Raw genomic sequence first — 14,429 nt, 5'->3', positions numbered from 1 at the left:
ATTGCCAGCAGAATACAGAATCCACTGCTCAGACTCAGGGAAATAACGACACCCCTGCTGGGCCTGACCGTCCGTGCCGGCCTCTGCTCGCTGTCCTGCACGCTGAGCCATCGCGGTGTGAGACAGCCCGGCCGGTCTCTAGTGCTCTCCTCTGCCAGAGAAAGACATCAGGGAATGGTGGGTCACAGCCTTCCCTGCCAGGGACAGGGACTGAGTCCCTGCTGAGCTGGGTGTGTAAAGGGCTGGAGAATTCACTCAGCTCTGCAAACTCAGATAAGGCTAATGAGCATCCAGCCACCTGCCCCAGAGCATCAGCTTAGTTTCCTCCCAGAGAGGCCCAGCTGCGTGTGGATAGCTTCACTTTCCTTCAGGTAGGATGGCAGGGATCTGATGTGGGATCTTCCCGTGGACGGCCTCCCATGTGGTGGAGACCCTCCCTGCTCTCTGAGCAGTCCCTGTTGGCCTTGTCCCCCTCTGATCCACTCCTCTCTCCCATCCCCAGACTGTGAGAAGCACTGTGGTGCCCTGGACATCGTGTTTGTCTTAGACAGCTCCGAAAGCATCGGCTACACCAACTTCTCTCTGGAGAAGAACTTTGTCATCGACATGGTCAGCCAGCTGGGCTCCTTTGCCAAGGACCCCAAGTCAGAGACAGGTGAGGAGTGCGTGTGAGCAATGGTGGGGGGCTATGAGGGAGAGACAGATGGGGCCCTTGGACCCCCACAACTTTCCCACCTCTTAACCACCCGACCTAAGCAGGGCCGGCTCTAGGCACCAGTGTTCCAAGCATGTGCTTGGGGCGGCATTTTGAAAGGGGCGGCACTCCAGCTTTTTTTTTTTTGCTTCGGCGGCACTCCAGCCCCCCCCCCTTTTTTTTTTTTGCTTGGGGCTGCAAAAAACCTGGAGCCAGCCCTGGCCCTAAGGGAGGCGTCCATATGGCAAGCAGCCTATATGTCCTTGTGCAGACTGGGCTCCAAACCAGAGGAGAGCCCGGGAAGAGGCTGCTGCTATGTTCATAACATGGCCGTCTGCCATTGCTGACTGTCTCCCAGCCCTCCTGATTGCTGGGGGCAGTCACATGTTTCTCACAGGACTCCCTCCCCTCATCCGCAGGCTCCCATGATACCAGAGAAACTCCATTCTGTGTCCCTGGCGCCCATGTTAAATAAGCAAGAGTCACGCCACCATTAAATGTAGGTTAAAGGTCACAGTAAAATTGGTGGGGAAACCAAATTAGGGGAAAGGTCAGCAGCTCCTAACTCTGAGGTAATGGAAATTGGTGGGATTGCTAGGACTGTTGGCATGCGTTCCGGCATGCTCGGAATGTGGACATGCGCCGGAGAGAGATTAGCAAAGGGGCCTAGCCAGTTCTGACAGGACAGTAGAAAAGTCAGTGTGGCAGTGGGCAGCCAAAGGCGTCAGGAGGCTGGGCACTGACAGGAGAGAACAAGAGAGAAGAAAGAAGCTTGCTGGGTGGTCCATTGACATTAGCAGCAGAGGGAGGCAGAGAGCGAGAGAACTCGGGAGACACAGTCAGCAAGTGGAATAAATCTGTCCGACAATACTAGCATGTTGTGTAGGACAATGGGAGTGTGTGTGTGTGTGTGCATAGGTTAATAAAGATGAATGTGTGTTTGTTGGTTGTAAAGGGAATGTTTAAATGTAAGATTTAAAGAAGTGTTACCACTTGCTAGCAAAACCTGTGAGAGATGGGGCAGCTGTCATAGAGCGCAGCTACTTCGGAGCATTTTAAACTGCAAGGCAATATGATTTGGGGTGCTCTTTAGCTTCATATTAGGGATTGGTGTTTTAGAACAGCAATAAGGGATTGGTGTTTTAGATTATTATTGTATTAGGATTGTTCCAGGGCCGCCCGGGGGGGGAGGGGGGCAAGTGGGGCAATTTGCCCCGGGCCCCGCAGGGGCCCCATGAGAGTTTTTTGGGGCCCCGGGAGCGGGGTCCTTCACTCGCTCCAGGGGCCCCGGAAAACTCTCGTGGGGACCAGCCCCCCCGGAGCTTCCTCCGCTCCAGGTCTTCGGCGGCAATTCGGCGGTGGGGGGTCCTTCCACCCCGGGACCCACTGCTGAAGCGCTGGGTCTTCGGCAGCAATTCGGCAGCAGGAGCCCCCGCCGCCGAAGACCCCAGGCCCTCTGAATCCTCTGGGCAGCCCTGGATTGTTCTATACAAAAATCCGGGTTGTTTTCTATTGTTCAGAGCCTGAGAGAATTGGAATTGTTTGTTGTTTTTTAACACCATGTCAGCACTTTGACCATGTGAAACCATTCTGTCTTTCAGTGCATGTCACTGGTGCAAATCATTGGCATGCATGATGCAGTGTGGCAGTGTCATGATGTCACATGTGATGCTGCCATGCAGCGGTCCTGAGCGATGGTGCCCTCCCCAGACAGTTTGGCATGTATAGTGTGGTGCCAGCATGTGCCCTGTGTAGGGAACACACCCCAGTGAGCTGGGGGAGGGCGCCAGGGGAGTGAGGATGGCGGGGTGTGACCATCTGTCTCTCTGCAGGTATCCGGGTCGGGGTGGTGCAGTACAGCCACGAGGGGACGTTCGAGGCCATCCAGCTCAACGACGAGCGCATCAACTCACTGTCCAACTTCAAGGAGGCGGTGAAGCGTCTGGAGTGGATCGCCGGGGGCACCTGGACACCCTCCGCCCTGAAGTTTGCCTACGAAAATCTCATCCAGGAGAGTAAGCGAGATAAAGCCCGTGTGTTTGCAGTGGTGGTGACAGACGGGCGCCACGATCCGCGGGACAACGACATGAACCTCCGGGCCTTGTGCAACGTCGGGGTGACCATTAGCGCCATCGGCATCGGAGACATGTTCTGTAAATCAGAACAGGACGAGATCCTGAAGTCCATTGCATGCGATGAACAGAAGAACGTCCAGACAATGAATCTCTTCTCGGACCTGGTGGCTGAGAAATTAATTAACACGATGGAGCGCGTCCTCTGCCCAGGTCTGCACCTGCCACGCTGGCTCAGTCACCGCGCGAGGCTGGGGCTGGGGTGCGAGTTGGTCGATTGTATGCAGCACACAGTGCGGTAGCACCGGGTGACAATGCATGTAGCTGGGTCAGTTACACTGGAGAGCGCATCTCCCTAATGCAGATCAGCACCGCCAGCTCTTCCCCAACCGGAGAGCAGACCCCCATGGGCAGCACCCACCCTCGTGTGTGTCCTCGCCCACCATGGGAGCAAGAGGCCTGGCCTGCTGCTGAGATGGGGCGGCACCATCTCACTAGTTGCTCCTTTGTTCTCGTTTCAGATCCACAGATCGTCTGCCCAGAACTGCCCTGCCAAACAGGTAAAAATAACGCCAAACGGCTCCGTAGCTTGCGCACCACACAGTAGTGGGTGGGTGGGGAACGGCAGCCTCTCTATCCATGGAATACCCTGGCAGGGGCAGAGAAAGGGGCTGTCACTTTATCTCAAGAGAGGCCCCAATTTCCATCTCCCCCCGCACTTTGCCTGTCTGGCTGAGGGCTCTCCACAGGCAGGTACGTGTGTGCAGTACAGCCATGCTCAGCCCTCTCTCTCTTCTCCTCATCCCAGTGGAGATGGCACTGAACCTAAACCCCGGATCCTAACCCCCCACGGGACCTGGCAGGGCTTGGAATCCAAATCCAGGAATGAACTGCTCACGTGGCACCGGGCATTCCCTGGGGTTGGGCGGGCAGTACAGTGGAACTGGAAGGCTTCCCGTGGAGACTTGGCTCACACTGGCTGTACTGAAATTAACTAGTAACACTGAGTTGGGGAGTAGAGTGCAAAGGGGCTGTGTGATAGGGCGGGTCAACCCTGTGGGGTGAGAGAGGCAGATGCTGCTTGGTGTGGATCCCAGTACTTGGACCATGTTCTGCTTGTTAAGTGTTAAAACTCCAGCCTCAGCTACTATTGCTAGCACAGAAAGTGCAACATGTCTCTGTCTGCAGACCTGCCAATGAGCTCTGGGCAGCTTGAAAGCTTCTCTTTCCCCAACAGAAGTTGGTCCAATAACAGATATTACCTCACACTCCCTATCTATCGATCTAATCATAGGCCCAGTGTTTGGCGATAGGCGAGGTGTGCAGGTTACAGCGGGTCACGCAGTGTTGCCAATACTTGCGATTTAGTTGTGAGTCTCACCATGTTGTTTTCCGAAAGCCCCAGCTCCACAAGTCAGGTGACTGTGGGATCTCAACTTACATGGACTGGAAAGTGACTTGTTTAAAAATGAATCTGTAGAGCAAGGCTGGAATACAGGACCCCTGCAGGCTGAGGAAGCAGAAGAAAAGAAAAGGAATCCCAGTTTATTCTCTCTTTAAAATCTCATGATTTTTCAGCCAGTCTCATGACGTTGGGGGCCCTGACTTGTGAATTTGGAGGCAAGACTGAGGAGGGATTGCAGGGAGCTCCATGCTGTGCCCTATGGCGCGGGTTGTCCTGGAAAGCCATATGTAGGGAGCTCTCCTTCCCTACTGCCCTGGGGAAATACTGTGCAAGCTTCTCTTCCAGTCTGCCCAGCTTCCGTCTCTGGGGAAGACTGGGCAAGGACTGCCAGCAGGAGGGAGAGATGGCAGCTGGCAAAGCCTTGAGCAGGGAAGACAATGAAATTTTGCACCTTGTAATGAAAGTGCCAACCTGCTGTCCCAGGCCAGGGAAGGGACTAGCTGGGCACCCTCCCCTCCTGCCGATCTGCTGCTGTGCGTCAGCGCTGACCGCGCCGGCTGCTACAGCCTCGCCTGTCTTGAGCAGCACCTGACAGTCGTGCCAATCGGTGTGTTGTGCACCAATATCCAGTCGGGACTGTGCAAACCCCACTGACTCCTTTCACTGACTCAGGTTTAACCCTGCGTTGCGGAGCTGAACGGCTAGCCCCGAATGCGGCACCTTCCCACTGAATTAGGGGCTCTGGACGATGCACTCCAGCCCCACGTCTGCTTTAAATTTGGATCTGGACAGATCTCAAAGGATGCAGCAGCCTGCTCTTCCAGCCACTGCTTTGTCTTCGGCTGCGCCAGGCTTCAGAGCCCTGCTTGTGCTTAGTTGCGAGGTCAGACTGGCAGTGGGGGTGGGAGCAGTGCCACGGGCGCAGGATTGATTTGTAAAGAGGAACCGTGCCAGGGCAGCATCACCGGCGCTTGGAACAGCAGCATGTTCGGGTTCTGCTCAGTCTCTGCCAAGCGTCCATCAGGAGACCCCAGACCCGGGCGAACGTGGCCTTCGTCACACAGCAGCTCTCGGCCATTCTCATTGCCCATGCCAGGTACGGCACTGCTTAGTACCACTTCCCTTTTCCTGCACTGCATAGGGCTGGATCAGAACCCCCTCGGGGGGCCTGTGGGGAGTCAGGGGACTCGAAAAGCAGAATTCCCCCACCCAGGCCTTAGCCCGGGCAGGGCTCAGCCTGCACCCACGGAACACGGCGGTTGTAGAACGACTCCCCTCGGGAATGGTGGCAGAGAAGGCGTAGGCCTGGCGGTGACGGGTGGGTGTCGCTTTGCTCTGGGTGGGTGGAATTCCCACTGGGCTGGGGAGTGAGTGGGATTTAGGGGGCTGGCTCTGGCTCACTGCCAGGCTGCGTGTGACACCTGGCAATGTCCGGCCGGGTTTGGCCGGGGAAGCCGGGCCGTGGCCAAAGCTGGGAGGAGCCAGGCTGTGCTAGAGAAGCCCAGTGAGGGGCAGCGTAGGCGAGCTGAGGGCTTGGTAGCACATGGCTGCAATGATGTGGTGGGCTCTGCTCCCCTCTGACCTTTCTGCTGTGTGGCTGAAAGCTGTGTCCGTGCTGAGCTCGGAGGAGCCGCATGTTACCTGGGGTATGTGAGATGTGTATGTGCCACCCGCCCCTCGGACGAGTCAGTGGCCAGCCAGGGCCTGGAGCCAAACGCAGACAGGCCTGGCCCGGGGCCTCACTAATACCAACCCCTGGGTCTTACAGAGCACATGTCAGCAGCAGGCCTTAACGCACCCACACTCTCTAATGGCTTTCCCCCCGCCCCAGGGCAGGGCAGGGCTGGCAGACCTGGGCAGGTGGGGGCTGGCACTGAAAGGCTGCGTGTCTTGCCCAGGGTCACACAGGCAGGTCTGTGGCAGGGTGGGAATTGGCCTCAATGTAACAATCTTGGGGTTCGTTAAACATCCAGCCAGGGAATGAGAAAGGAATAAAACTTGTAATAAACCAAACTAAAGAGTGTCTGAGGTGATGTACTGTGCACAGCTACACTGGGTTCTCCACCACCACTTCCAGGCTCCTCTCTAAATTCCTGTATTTATCATACTGTCCCTCATGAGGGAGCGTCTCCAAATTATAATCTTCCACAAACATGTCTCTATATCGTCCCTCTTAACGAAAAACAAAAATTAACAGCTAACAACTATCTAATAACACATGCATTAAATTCTCAACCCATCTAGTACGTTTCCATAAACCCAATGAGTCCTCTCCCTAGAGCGGAGAGGTTACCAGCACATCACTCTGGAGTGAGTCTTCCCCACTCACTTTTCTCAACTACCCCTTCTCCAGGCAGGTTAGCATGTCTCTGAGTCTTTCAGGACTCCCTCTCCAATCTTCTCAAAATCAGTCTTTTCTTTCATTAGAGTCTGAGTTGTTCTCTTGTTCCTTGACAGTTTCTCCTTTCTCTGTTGATGATAAAGGATCAGTCAGGTGGGAAATGCCAGAGTCCACCTCAGCTGTCAGTGTGTTGGAACTTTCTGGGATTACTCGTAGATCCCTTCAGTTATGCCAAAATGGACCCTCCTGGCTATCTGGACTACATAAGACCTTGGACACAGTTGTTCTTTAATGGAACCCCTTTGGCTCCAAGTATCAGAGGTGTGATTCCTCAGGCACTGGCCCTTTTGTCAAAATTATATTTCTGCTTCCACTGCTTTTCTTTCATTTCCATGTGGTTTCATTGATATGAGATTTTAGCAGGTTATCAGTGATTGGTACATTAGATCTGAGCCTTCTTCCCATTAACAGCTCAGCTGGAGAAAAGTCATTCTCCAGAGGTGCACTTCGGTAAACCAATAACACTTTACCCCAATCACCCCCACTGGCAAAAATCTTTTTCATAAGGTTCTTTACTGTCTGTAGAGACTTTTCCACAAGTCCATTTGATTGGGGGTAATTCGGACTTGATGTTTTGTGATGAAAATCCCAATCTAGGGCAAATTGCCTAAAATCTGCAGCTCATTATCTCTAAAGACTTCATCTGGAATTCCGTGTCTGGAGAAGATTCCCTTCATGCCGGCTGTCACTGATTTACTATTAGTACTGTGCAGTGTGCACATTTCTGGCCATAGAGAATAATCTGTGACTATTAAATAATCCTTTGATTGCCAGGTAAATAAGTCAGCACGAACCTTCTCATGAGGCATTTGTGGAACTGGGTGAGGTCTCAGCGGCTCTGCCTGTTGGCTTGGCTTGTTCAAGCATGAAAAGCAGTTTCCTACTACATTAGTAATGTCCTGGTTGATCTGCAGCCAGTACAGCACCCCTCGTGCTCATAGTTTGCACTTCTCAATTCCTAAATGACCCTCTGGGATCTTCTGTCGCATTTCTTTTCAGAAGCTCATTGGAATTACAGCCTTACTACCCTTGAAAACCACCCCATCTATCACAGCAAGTTCGTGTCTGCACTTCCAACAGTCTCTTATACTTGGACAGCAACTGCTTATTTCTTCAGGCCACACTTCAACGATCACTTCTTTAAGGATCCCCAATTATTCATCTTTCTCCATTTCCCCTCTTGTTTGTTGCAGTTTCCTGATAGCTATGGGAATTGACTTTACAATCAAATCTACATAGGCTTGCATTTCTATCTCTAAAGGCTTCTCTGGTTTCGTGGGAGTCACTGCTCTGGAAAAAGCAACAAAGAGTCCTGTGGCACCTTAAAGACTAACAGATGTATTGGAGCATAAGCTTTCATGGGTGAATACCCACTTCGTCAGACGCATGGAAAGTGCATCTGCAGTGAACATGAATTTACTGGGAGTGGAGGTCACAACCAAATCATACTTTTGCAGCTTTATCATCATGCTTTGAATCGTTAAGGTGCAGTCATTTAACAGTTTGCTAAATAACACTATCCAGGGCTTGTGGTCCATTTCAACTTCCGCTGTCTGGCCATAAATATACTGATTGAATCTCTCACAGGCAAATAATATTCCTAAAAGCTCCTTCTGGATCTGTGTGTATCTGGTTTCTACCTCAGTCAGTGATTTGGCTGGATATGCCACTGTTTGCCAACAATATTCCTCACGCTTCTATAAAATCACTGCACCTAACCCAGACTATGAAGCATTTGCTCAAATTTTAATAGGCCATCCTGGTGCATAGAACTTCAACACTGGCTCTTGTATCGTTTGTTTGTTTGTTTTGTTTTTAAACCTTCCCATGATTCCTCCTATTCTGCACCCTGCTTTTTATTCTCTAGGAGTTTTCTCAAAGCTGCTGCTTTGGGAGATAGATTTGGTATGAATTTTCCAAGATAATTAACCATTCCCAGGAACCATTGGACATCTTTCTTTGTGTGATGGCTGAAATCTTCCTCTGATCAGTTTTTACACCTTCGTTGGAAATAATGTCCCCAACAAAAGTCAGTTCTGTAACCTCTAAAACACATTTCTCCCTATTTAGTCTGAGGTTTGCAGCTCTAGTTGCATCTAGGACATCCTGAAGTCTATAATCATGTTCCTCCCTAGTTGAGTCCCAGATGAGGATGTCGTCCATTGAGGTATCAATGACATTAATGTTTCCATAGATCATCTGCATGGTCTTGTGGTACATTTCTGGTGCTGAAGCTAAGCCGAAGGGTAAGCGTAAGAATCTGTATCTTCCAACTGGGGTATTTAATGCATGTAGTTTTCAGCTTTCTTAGTTAATTTTAGCTGCCAATATCCTGAGGATGCATCCAATATACTGAAATATTGCGCCATAATCTCTTCTCTGGTTGGTAGTTTGACATGTTCTCTTTGTATAGCCTTGTTGAGGTCTCTGGGATCTAAGCATATGCATAGCAGGCCATTACCTTTTCTCCACAATGACTAGGGAGCTCACCCATTCCGTTGGCTCCTCAATTTTTCCGTATTACTTTTATTGCTTCCATGCTTGCAAGCTCAGCCTTGAGTTTATCACAGAGTGCAAATGGCACCTTTCTGCATGGATGGAGAACTGGAGGGACCTGCTTGTTTGTCTGGATTCTGTGTTCACCCTGCAAGCAATCCAACCCTTGAAACACATCACAATATTCCCGAATGAATGCCTCATCATCAAATGCAGTTGGGATCTGCAGCATTTTTCAAAATTATTGTTTCCCCCATATTTATGACAGTTTCCCAAAGGCAACACACTGTCTGGGGCCTTGCTGTGATCCACAACTTTCACATGACTGTCTGTACCCAGCCTTCAGATAGAAGTGGTTCACTCTTTGATTTGACCTATTCTGGCTATCTGCCTTTGTACTTAGTACATGGAGAACCCCTTCTGGTGAATTCAGCTCTCTGGCTTGTGCTGTCACAGTTTCTGCTGCCCTGTATATCTGGAGAGCTTTTTCTAAAGTTAAGTCTCCTTCACAGAGCAGTTTCTCTCTTAGAATCATTGGTGGAATTAAAGACAATGTGGTGAGCTGACAGAGTCTCTGGTCAGAGATAACAAAGTTTCCTTAATTCTGTGACATATTGCTATTGGTATCGTCATTTTTTTTTTTCATTCATGTAAAAAATGTGTCTCTCTCAGAGGTCTCATTCCTTTTTGGCATGCAACGTTCCTCAAATGTAGTCAATATTTTACTTAACGTCATACTTTCACCGTCTCCAAACTTAAAGTTAGGGTTACCATACGTCCGGATTTTCCTGGACATGTCCGGCTTTTGGGGGCTCAAATCCCCGTCCGGGGGGAAATCCCCAAAAGCCGGGCATGTCCGGGAAAATCGGGAGGGCTCGGCCGGGGCCTCTTTGTCTGGGGTCGCCGGTGCGGGGCCGGTGCGGGGCCGGGGGCATGGTGCTGGGCCGGGAGCCGGGCCGGGCGCGCGGTGCCGGGGCGGGGGCCAGGCCGGGCCAGGGTCGCAGTGCCGGGCCGGGCTGGGCGCGGGGCCGGGCGGGGAGCCGGGGGCGCGGTGCCGGGCCGGGGGCCGGGGGGCCGGGCCGGGCCCGCGGGGTCGGGGAGCCGGGCCGGGGTCGGGGAGCCGGGAGCCGAGCCGGGAGCCGGGCCGGGCGCGCGGTGCCGGGCCGGGGGCCAGGCCGGGCCAGGGTCGCAGTGCCGGGCCGGGCTGGGCGCGGGGCCGGGCGGGGAGCCGGGGGCGCGGTGCTGGGCCGGGGTCCGGGGGGCCGGGCTGGGCCCGCGGGGTCGGGGAGCCGGGAGCCGAGCCGGGAGCCGGGCCGGGCGCGCGGTGCCGGGCCGGGGGCCAGGCCGGGCCAGGGTCGCAGTGCCGGGCCGGGCTGGGCGCGGGGCCGGGCGGGGAGCCGGGGGCGCGGTGCCGGGCCGGGGGCCGGGGGCCGGGCCCGCGGGGTCGGGGAGCCGGGAGCCGAGCCGGGAGCCGGGCCGGGGTCGGGGAGCCGGGCCAGGGAGCCGGGCCGGGGTCGGGGAGCCGGGCCCGCGGGGCCGGGAGCCGGTCCGGGCCCGCGGGGTCGGGGAGCCGGGCCGGGGTCGGGGAGCCGGGCCCGGGGGGCCGGGAGCCGGTCCGGGGTTGCGGGGCCGGGCCCGCGGGGCCGGGAGCCGGTCTGGGGTCGGGAGCCGGTCCGGGGTCGCGGGGTCGCCGAGCCGGGGGGTGCGCCGGGCCGCCGGGGGTGGTCGGCCCGGGCCGGCACCCCAGGGCCCGAGCCGACCCAGGCTGGAGCTGCCGGGGGCCAGCCTGGGCCGCGCCTTCTCCCCCCACACTCCCCCTTACCTGCTACAGGCTTCCCGCGACTCAAATGTTCGTGGGAAGCAGGGGAGGGGGCGGAGACTTTGGGAGGGGGCGGGGTTGGGGCGTGGGCGGGGCTGGGGGCGGGGCCAGGGCCCCGGGGAGTGTCCTCCATTTGGAGGCACAAAATATGGTAACCCTATTAAAGTTGTTATAACTGTCAAAGAAATTTCTGTCCGTTCCAGCTGAGGAATAAGGAGAGACGGACACAGCTAGCCAAGCAAGGAGCTCCGGGAGGGGCGATCCGTTTATTTCAATTGCAATTGGGTTCAAGCTCATAAATCAGCAAGTACAAAGAAAACACTTACATCAAAGCATTATATGCAGTTGCTTATGATAATCTATCGCTCTATGATTGGCCAAAATTTGCCATCATTACCATACTTAATTAGCAAGCTACATGTATCTGCCCCTCTTATGACCCCTTATTGTTCATTTACTTGCCCCCCACCCTTGTTATTTTGCAAACTAAGTAGTTAGTTATCTACAGGATACAGGCACAGGGAGTTCCATTGTCTATAGGTTTGGAGTTTGGCTACATTTCCTCTCGAAGGAACTTCCTGAGTTAAGACAACCTATAGCTGACACTACATGTTTCCCATGTGTACGTGACAAATTTGTCCCCTGGCCGTTAAGCAGAATAATTTTATATCAGAACTATCCAGTGCTTCCTCCCCAACAACATGCAAAAAGATGGATGATTTCACTTTATCACTTTTCTCAACTGCCCCTATATACAATTCAAATCGCAGTCTGAATTTTTTCCAGTTCTCTGCAACTTTGCTGGACAATGACAGACTGGATGGAGGTTGGAACATATCCATTTTTGGCTTCTTATCCCCTTCTTAAGCTAGTCAAGCTATTGTTGTGCTCATACACAAGCCTTGGTGCTTCTCTGTTTGCTACTCCATCTGCTCCCCTTGCCTCTGCTTTCAGTTTCAGACACAGGAGTTAACCTCACCATGAGGGCAGTCTCCTCATTCGGCACTTCTCACACCGTGTAGTGATCCTGGGGTTCGTTAAACAACCCGCCAGGGAACGAGAGAGGAATAAAACTTTTAATAAAACAAACGAGACAGGTCTGGGCACAGCTACAATTGGGTTCTCCACCCCCACTTCCAGGGCACCTCTCTAAATTCCTCTATTCATCATACTGTCCCCTATGAGGGAGTGGCTCTAAATTATAATCTTCCACAAACATGTCTCTACATTCAGGTCTCCAAAGTGGTAGGCCGGCCTGCGCACAGCCCCTCGGCATTGCAGAGCCAGCCCTGTAGGGAGCCTAGCTGCATACTGCCTGGGGGTACATCGCCCAGAGGAGGCAGTTACGGAACCAGCTGTACCGCACGTACTCCCCACAGGCATAGAAGGCCCGAAAAGGTTTCTGCCCCTCAGCGCTGCCAGCTCCCCAGGGCAGCTGGGGCCTAGCAGGAGCACCAGAGCCCCAGGCCCTTCCCATGCACAGGGCTGCGCTTGCTGGAGAACAATGTATTTATTGCTTTGGGGCCCATGCTCAGCATGCGGGGCTGAGCACAGAGCCCACCTGAGCTGAGGTAAAGGCTGGGGTGGAAACCATGTTAAACTCTGTGGGTCTGGGGGGCCCCTTCTAACCCAGCCAACCAGCCACTTCAGACGAGCGCTGCTTGGAGTTTCAGGAAGCAGGCTCGGTGCAGTGCAGGAATGTAGCTTGTGTTCATGGGGTGGTTTCTCATGGAAGCCTCGTTAGCTGCCCGTGGCTGCACCCCGATGCACTCTGTTGAGTTCTGCATGGATGGGCCCTTGGAAACGCTCTGACCGCTGCCCAGAAACAACGTGGCAAACCCGGTCTGCTGCCAGCTGACCCCTTGCTCAGAGGGAGGTCGGCCAGTTTCCTTCTTCAGCAGCTCTCCCCATCGCGGGAGGTGCAGGAGGAAGGAAGGGACATGCATCAATAGCTGTGTAGAAGCTTCATACATTTACTGCAAATCCTCTTCCAAGTCCTGTCTAAGGGCCCAATCCAAACCCCGTGGGAGACAACAAACAGCTCTCCCTTCCCTTTGTGAGATAGGGCTGCAGCCGCGCTTCCAGGCTTTGGTCTTTGCTTCTCCCTCCCGTGCTGGCTGTCGTTCCTACAGTGCAGGTTACGTAAGAGAACTGAGCAGTGATGGGGGACCCAGCAGTGCTAGCGAGCCCTGAAAATATTCTTTTGACGCTCACTTGCAGATGGCAGGAACCCTGGGAATCCAAACCCACTTATTTTCCGCTTCATGGAAGAGGATGTCAAGATATATTTCCCCTCCACCAAAGAGTCAATCGCCCAGTTCCTAAACTCTACGCGGGAAAACCAGGACCCCGACATGTACAGACAGCTGGTGGCCACTTTGGCCTATACCGCCGAGAACGCCAAGTTTGCCACTGGACATGAGCGGCAGGAGTGGATTGACCTGTTCATTGACACTTTTAAAATAGTGTCCAGTGAAATTGTGGGGGATCCAGAAACCGTGCTGGGGCTCTGCTGAGCTTTGCACGAGGGACACTGTAAAGGAATGGCCACAGCTGGAGCAGACGCTCTTGGGAAAAGCAATGTTCCCTGTAAACAGTGCTCTTGAGAATTCCCCTGAGGGGCTGGGTACCATGATGGACGCATTGAGCTTAGGAGGAGCCCCGAGAGTCTCGGTTGCTCCCAGCCAGTGATTTGATGGCAGGGGCGGTTCTCTTCAGCGTGGCTGGCAGAGCAGCACGGTGCATCTTCCCAGAAACCAGGAGAGATGCTCCTGCTTCACCCTCTATCTCTGCAGCACTTTTTAAGGGAACGTTGGGTGCTTGCAGAGGAGCTGTCCTGTCCTGAAGAGACACTCTTATTCTGTCCTTCTAAACACGCCAAGCCCACAATGACAGGCTAGCTTGTCAAATAGCCCTTATGGGCCCTCCCAGCCCTCAGTCCCGCCTGGGCTCCGTGGCGGAATCAGGGAGGTTGCTTGCTGATGTGTACCAGAGGGCCAGAGCGAGCCCTTTCTCAGCAATGGGTGTAGGGATGTGTGCTAACATATGTCTCTTTTCCTACGTAGCTTTTGTTCCGATTGTCCTCGAATTTTCTCCTGTGTTCTCTTTTTGTGTTAACTAACCGGGCTTTCCGTGGGTTATGCCAGCCCCGAGAGAGGCCAGGCTCCCAAGCAAGAAGCCCCAGCACGCTACCCCCTTTGCTATAATCACAATGTTTAATCACTCAATTTGCGCTGTAACCTGTGCTATTAAAGAAAAGACAGCAGTGCGAGCGGTTCGGGGTGGGCCCCCTTTGTGTCTCCCTTGGCCTTTGTTGGAAAACGCCCTGGTCTCAACACGGGCCATGTGTCTCCGTCTGATTGTCATTCTGCCTGCATGTCGTACGCATACTGGACTTGCTCTTCTCACTGTCCTACAAGCCACATGCATAGTCCTAGGCAGGAAAATACAGCACGTGTCGGAAGAAGGAGCTAAAAGCTGTTACCCAGTGACTGCGCCGTTCTGACGTATAATAATGTACCGTACGTATGTACGGCAATAGG

At 53.7% G+C, this 14,429-nt stretch overlaps 1 protein-coding gene across 2 annotated transcripts in view; it reads left to right on the top strand.

The window, feature by feature from the left end:
• The window catches only part of COL6A2 (collagen type VI alpha 2 chain), a 48,132-nt gene extending 33,974 nt beyond the window's left edge, over positions 1-14,158 (top strand). Inside the window, exons 25-28 of one of the 2 annotated variants that reach the window (XM_024111710.3) lie at positions 503-655; positions 2,527-2,979; positions 3,288-3,326; positions 13,108-14,158. In XM_024111710.3, coding sequence (XP_023967478.2) covers positions 503-655; positions 2,527-2,979; positions 3,288-3,326; positions 13,108-13,403 — 941 coding nt within the window. In that variant the 3' untranslated portion in view covers positions 13,404-14,158. Of the gene's footprint in view, positions 1-502; positions 656-2,526; positions 2,980-3,287; positions 3,327-4,344; positions 4,851-13,107 lie in introns of those variants that run through there. The other variant, XM_065562223.1, reaches the window with a different exon arrangement.
• The last annotated feature ends 271 nt before the right edge of the window (positions 14,159-14,429 follow it).

This window comes from Chrysemys picta, chromosome 11 (genome assembly GCF_011386835.1).
Source record: "Chrysemys picta bellii isolate R12L10 chromosome 11, ASM1138683v2, whole genome shotgun sequence".
Taxonomy (NCBI): domain Eukaryota; kingdom Metazoa; phylum Chordata; order Testudines; family Emydidae; genus Chrysemys; species Chrysemys picta.
This window is presented reverse-complemented; position numbering and strand designations above follow the sequence as displayed.